The 12,954-nt window shown below is 52.4% G+C and overlaps 1 protein-coding gene and 1 long non-coding RNA gene across 5 annotated transcripts in view; one reads left to right on the top strand and one right to left on the bottom strand.

Moving 5' to 3' along the window:
- Positions 1–5,557: 5,557 nt before the first annotated feature.
- LOC138153980 (uncharacterized) lies at positions 5,558–9,336 on the bottom strand. 3 transcript variants are annotated; one of them, XR_011166523.1, is made up of 3 exons: positions 9,220–9,336; positions 6,016–6,159; positions 5,558–5,911 (listed from the first exon to the last, which is right to left on the bottom strand). It is a non-coding gene; the product is annotated as an uncharacterized lncRNA (long non-coding RNA). The 3 variants fall into 3 exon arrangements; XR_011166522.1 differs by lacking the exon at positions 9,220–9,336 and adding an exon at positions 8,605–8,700; XR_011166521.1 differs by lacking the exon at positions 9,220–9,336 and adding an exon at positions 8,179–8,292.
- ARID1A (AT-rich interaction domain 1A) overlaps positions 7,842–12,954 on the top strand; it is an 88,391-nt gene continuing 83,278 nt past the window's right edge. Inside the window, exon 1 of one of the 2 annotated variants that reach the window (XM_069078391.1) lies at positions 7,842–9,081. In XM_069078391.1, the coding sequence (XP_068934492.1) occupies positions 7,897–9,081 (1,185 nt within the window). In that variant the 5' untranslated portion in view covers positions 7,842–7,896. Of the gene's footprint in view, positions 9,082–9,603; positions 10,228–12,954 lie in introns of those variants that run through there. The other variant, XM_069078392.1, reaches the window with a different exon arrangement.

Raw genomic sequence — 12,954 nt, 5'->3', positions numbered from 1 at the left:
CATATAATGTGAAAATGATGCACAGTAGCCTTGCTAAGATTTCTCACCAGCCAATCAGGTAGGGGCCACCTCATTTTTTTTTCCCCTTCCTTCCCCTCCCCCTAGTTTTCCTCTGGAGGATTTCTCCTTTTCTAAGGCCACGTGATACTTCCACTCTCCAATCTTTCCAGCTGGGAAAGATTGGCCCATACTCCCTAAACAGCTAAGGGGAGTGGCCGTAGAGGGCCGAGGAACTCCCCCTGCTTAAAATGCTCCCTCCCCCTTTCCCCTCTAACTTCCAACCTTAACCGAACTAGGAGAGCCAGAGTGAGCCGAAAACTCCAGCTCTCATGTGGAAGGGTCACTTTAATCCAACTGCATAGATCTCCGCCTCTGCTTGATAAAATGCCTTTTCCTCTGCTCTCGAACTGTATTCTGACACCAGAAGGGGCTATTTGAATTCTCTTTCGTCTTTCACCTGCTCTTGGTTTCTTGGAACTAAAAGGACGCCTTAATGTTGCATAGTATCCTGTGCTTTTGTCGGAGAGTACAGAGTTTGTGGAAGTCCTCTCTTAATAGAGACAGATTGTAGTAGAGAGATGCCTAGGTTAGAACACGACTGAACCAGCCTGTCGATAAGCATCACAGCTCTATACGGATTGAATTAGTTTTCCCTTCATTGCCAGTTGTCTGTTCTCGCTTTTCATCTGTAAGACACGGGAGCAAAGACACGGCTCTTAGACCTAGTTCCTCCAGCAGTTAATTTTGGGGTGGGGGATGGGAGAGATAAGAACCTACCTTCCCACCCCTACCCAAGTTAGATTTCAATGTTTTAAAATTTCAGGGAAGAAATTTGTATTTTGGAAAAGTGTCAATGCCTGCTGCGATTTCCGACCCCCCCCCCCCCCCAGCCTTTCCCCTGTAGCACTAGTGAGGTCTACTACAGGCAAGGGACAGTACTAGGGACTGGCGCTCCAAAATAATCTCTGAGTTCAGAGAAGTTAGGTTCTACTGGCTTCAGTCTACTTTATGTTGTGTTGGGGACAGCCACTAACTTTTCATAGGGATAAATGGGTCAAAACCCCATTAGACACAACCAGACTATTTATCCTTTGGGGCATTCCACTCTCTAACTTGTCTAATGCTGTCTTTTAGAGTTTTTATTCACTTTCCCAGAAAATGTTTGCAGTGGGTTCTTTTGGGGCTCCTCCAGAGGTGTCTGGGCTGACAAGACGAGACACATTTGCTGGGTTAGCCTCCCTCTTTGAAAAGTCTGCTTACTTTCTCTCCATTTTATTTGTGTTCACACACACACATCTCATTCCAATGCTCTCCTACTGAACTTGTTGGAGCAAAAGAGTCCATTCCAGATCCATTCCGGGGTTGCTGTGAAAGACTTCCCAGCACTCAGCATTGCTCCTTCCCTACCTCAGTAAAATGGCAGCTTGAGAGAGCTTTATGCAAGGGCTGAAGAAGAAGAAGAAACAGCAGCACCAAAAGCCTTCCATGTGGGTGTTTGAGCTTGTGTTGCAAAAATCTGACTTTCCCCACTACTCCCAAGCTTTCAAAAACTTACCTTTAAGTATATTTTTAGGTGAGAAATTTCTCTAGAATAAGTCCTTGAAACAAAATACACCAATAGCTCTCCTCAGTTCAGTGTGAGATCAGAGTTGATATTACAGCTCACAGGCAGCAGCCTTCATAGTGAAGGCTGAGGGATTAGTGACTTCATCCTTACTTGGTAATATATTTGGTGCTGAGGATTCCACATCCTAAAGCAACCTGGCATACTAAAAAGGCACAAAGTTGCCTGCTTTCCCATCTGGTAGGGGGAAAAATGGATTTGATCCTGTAACCTTCCATGTAGGTTTCTAGTGGGTCATTTTGGGATCAGTTAGATGTACACAAATCTCCAGTGGAACTCAGCAAAAATAAGAAATTAGGGTTCCTGATCCAGTGCAGTGGTTTCATAAAATTCCAGTCCATGTTTTTTATTAATGGGTTTACTCTGTCTTTTCTAAAAGAATAGGTAGAAAACTACCAGTGAGACTGTCTGGGGACCCCATATGTGGATGTATAGTAAATGTATCTATAGAAAATATAGGATTGTGTTTGTAAGAATGTTTGTACCATTAGCAGCTCTGAACGCCAGGTTGTTTTCAAAAGCTCAGCTTTGGTACCAGAAAATATTAGACTCTACCACCTTTTGTGGCAATTTCAGGTGAATGCTGTCACCTTGTTTTAGTACCAGATACCAAAGAAAGCAATTCGTCCTTTTGTGAGTAAAATGTGGACTTTGGAAATTCAGAATTATTAGTGTTTCTTGACTTTGCTCCCAGATGTTACTTCTCTGAGTTCTGTGGCATAAATCTGTGGGATGGTAGTGCCCAGGGTTTTGCTTTAAACCCCCTGGCTGGCTCCTTTGGGATTTCTGGCCTTGTCAGGCACACACTAACTGAGGAAGATGTGTGCAGTACAATTCAGGCTCCATTCCACTTTCTCCTCTTCTACTCCAGTTCGTATTTTGCGACTCCCACTCAGAAGCTGGTAACATAATGAATTGCCTTGACTCTCACTTCAATCCACTTTCCTCTCTTAATATGCAGCCCAAAGTTTTCCAGCTCTCTGTCAGATGGTAGTGCTAGACTTTCACATTGATCCTGAAGCCTCCACTGGGGCTGCTTCTTTGCACCGAGTTGCAAACTTTTAAGGAACAGACCACTCCAGATGGAAATCCAGGCCAGGCTTTGAAATTTGCTTCTGGCTTCCGTCAACTGACAGAGTTGCCCTTTTGCTTAAACTCCTAGCTCCGGGTCTCACTCCAGAGAGCCCTGCTGGATATCTGCTGTTTTGCCATTGTGGGAAACGTGTGCAGGGGCATAACTCAGGGCTTGGGTCATTCTCCTCTATTGCTAGTACCGAACCTGACAAAAGCCCTTCTTGAGATCCCTTGGGCCTGAAAGACGTGATGTGGCCCTTGGTGGGAGGAGGAGGGAAGGAGGAAGGAGCAAACCCAGGAAATTTTCTGAGAGTTGTTTGTTCAAACATTCAAAGGAGCCTGGAAAGTGCATCTGCCCAAGGGCTTGAGGTTCCCCTGCAGGCGCTTCCCTCTCCTTCAGCTACTCCTCCAAAGCTCTGTGCCACATTTTGCAGCTCGCTCTCTGGATTATAATAGGTTGCTCTCTTGTTCTTGGGTCTAGTCCATGTATCCCAACACACTATGCGCCTTAGTAAAAGGAGAGAACATTCTCCCCTCTCTCCAATCTGTGTGTCCTTGTTCAGTGTTCTTCCCTGGGACTGTGGAAGTACGGCAGTTACCACTTACCCCCTCCACCCCCACCCCTCCAACTCTGCCTGATCCTCTAGGCCCCTGATCCAGTCCACGTTTGCCGTGTGCTGTGTGGTTGGGGATAATGATAAGAACTCTCTTGTGGGGGTGGGGGGGGGGGTAGAGAGCAGAGTCAGAGACCGAGAGAGACACAGAGGGAGAGAGAGGGAGGAGAGACAGGAGAGAGGGGGGAGGAGGGAGGAGAAAGATGGGAAGAGAGAAGGGAGGAGAGAAGAGGGGGGAGGGGAGGGAGGGAGGGAGAGAGAGAGAGAGAGAGAGAGAGAGAGAGAGAGAGAGAGAGAGAGAGAGAGAGAGAGAGAGAGAGAGAGAGAGAGACTTTAGTCCGGTTTCCATGTCAACGATTCAGTCCATATTTGCCATCAGGCTGCTGCTGGCAGTAGCACTTTTCGTGAGGGAGCCTGTGTCCGTGTCCTGGTCCAAGCCCCTCCAATCTACACCGGGTTTCCTGGGCTGCCAGGTTGCCGGGTTAAATGGCAAGGGCCGTGGAGGAAAGAAACTCCACCAGGGGAAGGACCCACAGTCCCCACCCAAGGATCTCACAGCCTGGACCAGCCAGGGGACTGGGATCCCTGGGCAAGCCACGTGCCCAGCTAGCCTCCCCCCATTTCCCAGCTGCCATTGCCCCTAGTGAGGAAGGCTGGACCAGTTACAAAGAAAGTTGCCTCTAGTCTCTAGCATGCCTCTCTAGGTTGGTGGGTGCAAGGCAGAGGGGGGTGGGGGAAGAGTTTAAGGTGGAAGCTTCCCACCCCCACTTTGGGATGAGATGTGGGAGGGGAAAAAACTTGATTTGTCATCTTCCAACCCAGCTGAATGGACTTTCGGCTGCCCGGCTCATCGCTGGGTAAAATGGTGGTTGTTTTCAATACAGAGCACCCACACGTGCAGTCTGCTAGGGACGAGGGGTATTGGAGCTGGTTCTGTGTTTCCCAGCCACTGGGCAAATGGGGAGGGCCTAATTGGGAAGAATATCCTTTCTGGGTTCCAGATTCCCATTCAGCTCCAGGTTTCTCCTTACACCACAGTTCTCTGTTAAAGAAAACAACAGGGTAATTGCATGTAAAAATTCCTCATTTTTGTACAGGACTCTGGACTATTTGCCAGCTTCCAGGCACTTGATTAAATAGCCAAGCTCCCTTTATGAGGCAGCCTGTAATTTGGTTTCTAGGACCTCATGCATCGGGAGATTTGTAGCCCCTGAGGACTCCCAGTGAAATGAGGGCATTGGTCCACTCCACTCAGTTTTCCAACTCTATTTTGGAGGCTATTTGGTTTGGTTGCTTAGTATTTTTAAAAAGTAAATAAAAATATAATAAATGCCAGAGGTTCCTCAGAATCAGGATCTCCAGCCTTGTCTGTCACCCCAAGATTCAATGGAGAGTATCTGGAGTCTTCTAATCTCCTTTGTGAAGGATAGTCTAGACTACTTTGACTTTTGCAATTCACTGTGGTCACCAGTGTATTAGCTAGCCAAGATCTAGGGCCTGTAGAAGTTGCTAACTTCTCCTATGCTGCTGAATAAGAAGTGATCTTTTAGCTCTTGAATGCTACCTTTTCCCTCCTTCAGAGCAATCATCAAAGTGGCAGAGATGGCCCAGCTAGGAATTGGTGTGACCTATGGACTTCAAATATGTCATGATGTATTTTGGAGGGCTAATGGCAAAAGAGAGGGGGTAGGAGTGGGGAAGAAGCCTTTGGAGGCTTTTTTTCTATCATAGGACATCAAGGTCTCCATTATTTAAACAGGTGCCAAGTCGGTTGGTTTCTGTGTCCAAACATGACTCTTGGTGCTTTTTTGCTGGAAAGTATAAATATCAGATTTGGAGATCTCCCAGATGCCTTCCTTTTCACAAAGATATAATCAGGATCAACTAGTTTATACATCTATCTTTTGCCCATATGGGAGAATGGTAGGTATGTTTGGTGGAAAGAGGATCATGGGATCCTGAGAGGGACCTTGGAGGTCTTAGAGGCCAGACCTCTCATTTTACACACCAGTTAACCCAAAACTTCAGAGGTTATGATGTCCTCAGAGGCACACAGGCAGTTGGTGGTCAGAGACTAGATTTGAACCCAAGTCCAATGACCCCAGATCAGTGTTTTTCCATTGTTCAGGGCTGCCTCCCTAAGATAAGACATGTGCCCTGACCTCAGGAAGCATACAATTTAACAAGTCTCATTTCTAAATTGCAGTCACTTTTTGTTCCCAAAAGCCAACCTGATATCGATGTCATTTTCAGAGCAACAGTGTTTATATCAAGAGGAATAGAAATTCTAACAAAGAATCTTTTAAAATGAATTCTGCTGATGAATTCTTCTGGGGCCCACAAAACTGTAGCCCATGAGGTTCCACTTTTACAAAACTTGGTTATGGAAGAGGGGCCTAGGGTGTCTGGTGACACTGGAAGAGGCCTCTCAAAAGGCAGATTCCAGTGCTGTTGGTGTGCTGGAACCATCTCTGGTTTTCATAGCCTGTCATGCCACCGCAAAACAACGAGGCCTCCTTCAAAGAATATTCCCAAGTCAGTTGGAGGGCTGAGACACTGCTGTGGATGGAGGAGATGGGCCAGTTACATGCCATATAGCCTGCCAGATAGAACAGCAGAATTGAAGTGCATTTCTCAGTGGTTTGTTCACTCTAGATTTTTAGGGTCAGGGAACCTAACCTTTTGGGTTCTCTCGATTCTTACCATTGTGCAATGGAAAGTTTTTGCATCTTTTGCAATGTGGAATTGGAGATTCAAGTCCAGAGGCACTGCTTGTCCTGGCTGCCCGAAGTACAGATTCCATTGGACCAGGTTGGGTTCCAGGCTGCCCGGTCCAGTTCTCTCATGCTTGAAGAAAAAAAATGTTTCCTTTTAACCTATATAACAGTTTACAACTTTGGGGTCCGTGTAGCCTAGAAACTGCTAGACCAGCATTTGTAGTCTTAGTTTTGCCTCTTTAGAGAGGGGAATGGGGACACGATTGTCTAAAGGCCGGCACGAGGAGGCTCCTGTCCTCCTCACCCCTAAGAGCTGCCCGGGTGCTGGCCATTTTAGGTCAGTCCCCAGCCTTCCGCTTTGATCCCAAACTCATTTTGATCCTATTGTTCTGTTTCTTCACAAATTGACAGACCACTTTTTTTTTTTAAAGAGGCTAAGCCGCGGAGTCCGAGCCCCAGCCTTGGGGCCCGGTATTTTTTTTATTAAAGCTGTCCTCTCTGCCCCTGACTTTGAGTGACCCGGGGCAGGATCTCTCCCCCTCTGTCTTTCAATTCTGTAAAATGGGGATAATCCGGCCCCCATGCCCCGGGGCCTTGTCAGAAGGGCTAATGAGGGCAGGGAAATGGGAAAATGGAAAGTGTCTGCACTGAACAATGATCTCTCTCTCCCGGCTGAAAGGGGGAAGCGCGGGGCCGCGCTCGCCGCGCCAGGGCTTTCCTCCCGCTTGGTCAAGGGCTTGGAAGAAGAAAAGTGCTCGGAAGGGGCCAGAGGCGGCGCGGAGCCGACCCCGGCGGCGCGGGGGCCACGGGCGGACCGCAGCCGGGCGGCCGCGGGCCCGGGCCAGTTTGGCCTCGGCGGGTAAAGTTCACGCCGCCTGCTCCCCTTGGTGCGGCCGGGGAGGGGAGGGGAAGAGGAGAGAGGAGGGAGGCGGGGCGGGCTCCAGAGGAAGAACAGCTCCGTTCCGGGTTTTCCCCGGCGCCGTCGGTGGCGGCGCTGCTGAGTGCGGGGAAGGGGCCCGGGGCCTGGTGCTGCTGCTGCTGCTGCTGCCGCCTCTCGTCTCCCTCCTCCTCCTTTGTGAGGGGCCCGGAGGAGAGTCCGTTCCAAGGCCTACACTCCGCTCCGAGTTTGCCAGGCGGCCGCGGCGGCGCTGGGTAAAATGGCAGTGCTGAGCCTCGTGTCGGAGTGAGGGGGACTCGGAGGAGAGTGGGGGAGCTCTAGCCGCTCAGTCCGGCCGTTCGCCCGCCCCGCAGCAGCCCCGGCCCCGAGCAGCCGCCCCGGAGGCAGGGGCAGCGGCCCGGCCCGCCCCCCCCGCGTCCGGGGGGCAGCGCGGGGCCGCGCTAGCCGCGCCAGGGCTTTCCTCCCGCTTGGTCAAGGGCTTGGCCCCCCCTACTCCCTCCCACCCTCCCCCTCCCCGATCCCCCTCCCCCTCCCTCCTCCTTTCTCCGGCAGCAGAAAGCGGAGAGTCACAGCGGGGCCAGGCCCTGGGGAGCGGAGCCTCCACCGCCCCCCTCATTCCCAGGCCAGGGCTTGGGGGAATGAGCCGGGGGACCCGGGCACCGAGCCCCCAGAGCCAGGAGCAGCTGAGCCGCCGGCGCCCCCTCGGCCGCCGCCGCCTCCTCCTCCTTCTCCTCCTCCGCCGCCGCCGCCGCCGCCAGCCCGGAGCCTGAGCCGGCGGGGCGGGGGGGAGAGAGAGGAGCTGAGCGAGCGAGAGCCCGAACGAGAGAGCCCGAGCCGCGCCAGCAGCCGAGGCCCGCCCGGCGGGTGGGGAGGGGAGCCCGGGGGGACTCGGCCCCGGGGTGGGGGGGAGCAGGAGGCGAAGACAGGCCCGGGTCGGGGCGCTCGGCGGCGGAGGAGACAGCGGGGATCATGGCCGCGCAGGTCGCCCCCGCCACCGCTAGCAGCTTGGGCAACCCGCCGCCGCCGCCGCCCTCGGAGCTGAAGAAAGCGGAGCAGCAGCAGCAGCAGCGAGAGGAGGCGGGGGGCGAGGCGGCGGCGGCAGCGGAGCAGCAGCGCGGGGAGATGAAGGCAGCGGCCGGCGGCCCGGAAAGCGAGGGCCCCGCCGGGGGGCCGCCGCCGCCGCTCGGCAAGGAGCTCCAGGACGGGGCTGAGAGCAACGGGGGCGGCGGCGGGGCCGGCGCGGAGCCGGACCTCAAGAACTCCAACGGGAACGCGGGGCCCAGGCCCGCCCTGAACAATAACCTCCCGGAGCCGCCCGGCGGCGGTGGCGGCGGCGGCGGCGGCAGCGGCAGCGGCAGCAGCGACGGGGTGGGGGCGCCGCCGCCGCCGCCTCCTCACTCGGCCGCCGCCGCGGCCGCCCTGCCGCCCCCCGCCTACGGCTTCGGGCAGGCGTACGGCCGGAGCCCGTCGGCCGTGGCCGCCGCCGCCGCCGTGGCCGCCGCTGTCTTCCACCAACATGGCGGACAACAAAGCCCTGGCCTGGCAGCGCTGCAGAGCGGCGGCGGAGGCGGCGGCGGCGGCCTGGAGCCCTACGCGGGGGCCCCGCAGAACTCGCACGGCGACCACGGCTTCCCCAACCACCAGTACAACTCCTACTACCCCAACCGCAGCGCCTACCCGCCGCCCCCCCAGGCCTACGCGCTGGGCTCCCCGAGAGGCGGCGCCCCGGGCCCGGCCTCGGCCGCCGCCGGCTCCAAGCCGCCCCCTGCGTCCAGCGCCTCGGCCTCGGCAGCGGCCGCCGCCGCCGCGTCCTTCCCTCCGCAGCGCTTCGGGGCCATGGGCGGAGGAGGCCCCGCGGCGGCCGGCGGGGGCACCCCGCAGCCCACGGCCACCCCCACCCTCAACCAGCTGCTCACGTCGCCCAGCTCGGCCCGGGGCTACCCGGGCTACCCCGGCAGCGACTACGGCGGGGGCGGGCCCCAGGACGGGGGCGCCGCTAAGGGCCCGGCGGACTTGGCCTCGCAGTACGCGGGCAGCGGCCAGGCCTGGGGGGCTGCCGCCTCGGGAGCCGGCCAACAAAGGAGCCACCACGCGCCCATGAGCCCCGGGAGCAGCAGCGGCGGCGCCGGGCAGCCGCTCACCCGGACCCCGCAGGTAAAGGGAGCGCTCCGAGGGGGAGGCGGCCGGGGTGGGGGTGGGGGCGAGCGAGCCGCCGGCCGGGCCGGGGAGGGGGGGCGCCGGGGCCCCTGGCCCACCCGGGCCCACCCGGCTGGGGAGCTGCCATTGTCTCACTCTTCTCTCCTCCTAAAATGGCTGCCTTGCTGCCTTCCTCGCCTGGGCTCTCCAGCCTTTGTGTGGGGCTTCCCAGAGAGCCGTCTCGGGGGCTTTTGCCCACCCTCCGTCGCCTCTGCCTTTGGGGCTGGGGGTGCGCGCTGTTGGGAGGGCTTGGGGGAGAGGGGAGGGCACGGGCCTGGCCCGGGGTCGGGGGGGGGGCGTCGCGTGCTTCGTGCGGGCTTTGGGGTGTAGCCCCTGGCAGCCTCTGCCGAGCTTCCAGGGGAGTTCTCCCACTCCCCACCCCCCGCGCATGGGCCCTCTCTGGGCAGCCCCTTCCCTCCCTGCAGTCGGACCCAGGGGGGGCCCCTTAGCCCCTGAGGCCCTTGGAGGGAGGGAAAGGGCCTCGTTTGGTCGGCTATAGCGAGGCTGCAGCGTGTCCAGGTCGGCCCGGCCATCTCCTTTCTTGGTCTCTGCTGGCCCAGTGGCCTGGGCTTCTCCCTGGAAGCGCTGGTAAACAGCTGAGTGATTGGAGTAGTGAGTGCAGATTGCTTTGGTTTGGGATTTGAATTATGGAGGTAAAATCCTTCTGTCAAAGCCAGGAGACAGTTGGTCTTAGGTTGACATCCTATCTGTGATCTGATTGGCTCCCCATCTCCTGCTCTTGGCCATTTATAATTGCCTCTGATGTAATGGTACAACAATCCTGATGAGCTCATAAACTTTTACACTCTGCTTTTCTGCCAGTGATAACCCAAACCATCACTGCCACTATCTGCCTTTTATTCCAGAACTGAAATTGGCTGTGACCTTGAGGAGGTTCAGCAGCAAATCCTGTATCAGCAGGAGCAGAGCCCCAGACAGGCTGCCCTTGTTGCATTGTGCCCGAAACAAAAGAGGAGGCAGCAGCATTTTGCTTGTACCTTGGATTTATTTTGCTTGTTATGTTTTATGCAGCCTGAAATAGATTCTGTGTTGTCAGAACAGGAGCTGGGTTCCTCTCTACAATGGGTTTGCTGTTTGTTTGGGGTATGTGACTTGCCCGTTGGTATAAATGATTTCTTTGATGGGTCTGAGGATGCATTTGTTTCTTTGGTCATTTTGACCCCATGAGTTTTGTAGAAGTGAAATTACTTAGCTGGGCCTTTTATATTGCATTTTGAATATGGGGTCTTTCCTGGGGTGTGGGGACAGGGAAATAAGGAAGAGGGGAAATGGGCTTGAAAAGGAGCTAGTAGAAGTTTTTAACCCTGGGATATCCAGTATTAACTTATAATGAGTCCTCTTTTAAGGAAACCAGGCTTTATTCTTTACATATTGAGTTTTCTTAACACTTTCTTTTGTTTGAATTGAAGTTCCAGAGACTAATTTAAAAGTGTTAGTGGAAGACTTGACCTCTTAGAGAGGGAAAGTCTCTCCCTATGGAGCTAAAAGGTCAAAGTTAATATCCATTCTTAGGGCAGAAAAAAGATTGGTTTTGCTTATTTTTTCTCCAGCCTCCAAGGCCCAGTTCAGACACCATGAGCTTCTCCATGGAGCTTTTCCCTGCTCTCTTCTCTCTTTTTACACCCTTCTTAACCCCCCTCACTGATCTTTGATCTTAGCTTTTCTCCTGCTCTCTGTCTTGACACCTTGGTGTACTCTCATTATATTCTCTTTTACCGGGTGCCTACATGTGGTGTTCTTCCTTGATCGACTTTAAGTAAGAAGGTGGGGTGGGGTGGGGAGAAGAGACTGGGTCTTTTGCCCCCAGCCTAAAGGGCTTTATAACATAAAGCAATTCAGGGAATGGTTGTTGAATCAGACTCGAGTCAAAATTCAGATCACCCAATAAGTAATTTAAGGTAATGCTTAGAGAAAACCAGAACACATGGTTTCTGTTTTTTCATTTTATAACAACCCCCCCCCCCCCAATAAAAACCATGAGCCTCTCTGGTATTTCTAGTGATTTGCTTCAAGAGCACATTTTAGGAACTGGTTTATATATTCCATTTTTTGTCAGTGGATTTCACTGTGGTGTTTTTTTTCACCTTTATTTAGACTTCAGGGTTTGGACTGAAGATGTTGAATCCATGTAGCTGGGCAAAGAGGAGGTGATGGGCTTACTTTATTTTCTAGTACATGCATTTTCTTTTCCTTATTAGAATGGAGATTTTAATTAGTGGGATTCTATTTGAGGCCTGAGAACTGACTGACTTAACTCCTGCTGTTCCACAGAGCTTAGACTAATCAACCCTGTGAGGAAGTTCTCCTGTGGTAGAAATTACTCTACTCTACCCCATAGGCAAGAGAGTGGGAGAATCTGAAGGCCTGCCCTCTTGGCATTTTGGAGGAAAGGTTGGGCTTTGTCTGCATCTCGGGGGCTTTTCTCCTCTGTCCTCGACTCTCCCACCCCCATGTGTAACTTCCTAAAATTATAAGTAGGACAGGGTCAGATCTGAATGATTTGGATGGTCTGATAATGTAGCTGTTGGTTGGGAGACACGTACAGTTGAAGTTTTCATTTTCGAGTCCTTTGGAGTTTGGAATGCATGTTGCATCTGCCGCCTCTTTTTTTGAGTGCAAGCGTCCTTTTATAAAAGTTCCACCTTTACCCGTCATCAGTAATTTGTGCTAGGCACGTGTACCACCTAGTCTCAGTCCCTCTACAGTTCAGTCTCAGACAGGGAAAAGAGGAAATTAGACCTGTGGAAGAGAACACAGCTTTAGTCCTCCTGGGCTTGTGTGTGAGCTTCCTGTAAATGGCTGTGTGAGAGCAAACAGGGAAGGATAGGTGATTTTTTTTGTTATGTTTAACATTGGGGAAATATCCCAGGAAATCATAAGGTTACAGTGCGTTCCTAAAACTTTAGACTTTCACTGCTCTGTTTTTCTCAAACAGTTCTTGATTTCTGTTTTTGGGAAGATTGGTACAATTAAGGTGAGAGGGTTTTTAGGGAAATTGGGGGGAGGGGCTGGATCTGTGATCTCCTAGATGAAGGAACTCCTTTTACCAGTGAAGGAAGGCAGGCTTGCACCATGCCTGCAAATGAGAAATTCAGAGAATTGTGTGGGCCTCTGAGAGGGTTACAAAAGCCTGTGTCAGAGACAAAACTTGAATCTAACTCCTTACTTGAATCTGGCCCTCTGAGGAAATAAAAGGATAGATAAATGCCAGAGTTCGTGTCTTTTTCATGGGAGTGGGAAAGTTCTGTTCTGCAACAGGCAATTAAAATTTTTTCTTTGTCCTTTTCTTCTTGGTAGTTCTTGCGTTTCTTGTATTAAGTCCTGCCATTGAGGAAGTGATCTCAGGATCGCTTAATGTACTATAACAGTGTCTCAAATGAGCTTGGCTGTGGCACACTTATGGCCTTGAAATATTGGTGGAGTCCATTCATTCAACAGTTCTTATTAAATGCCTACTGTATGGCCAGACACTGTTAAAAAAAAAAAAAGAAAGAAAGAAAAATTGTCTGCCTTCAAGGAGCTTACATTCTATTGGAGAGAAACAACATGTTCACAGAGAGTTAAGTATAAAATATATTTGAAGTAATGGGGAGGAGGATATGCTTCATAACCACTGTTCTTTGAATGCCTATGGCATATTCCCAAGATACCAAAGGTATCAAAGTTTGGAGCAAAATAGTGAAAATCAAGCCTATTAAACTTCTGGAAAGTTGCCATTAAAATGTTTTATTTAGATTGTTTTAGAGAGGGGAAATACTTCTAGCATCAAAATATTTTTATGGGGCCCACCATACACATTACAGAGAACAC

Source organism: Petaurus breviceps, unplaced genomic scaffold (assembly GCF_028583685.1).
Source record: "Petaurus breviceps papuanus isolate PSGF00001 unplaced genomic scaffold, PetGlider_PUasm1.0 91041, whole genome shotgun sequence".
NCBI lineage: Eukaryota > Metazoa > Chordata > Mammalia > Diprotodontia > Petauridae > Petaurus > Petaurus breviceps.
Note: the sequence above shows the minus strand (reverse complement) of the source record. Positions and strands in the feature narration are given on the sequence as shown.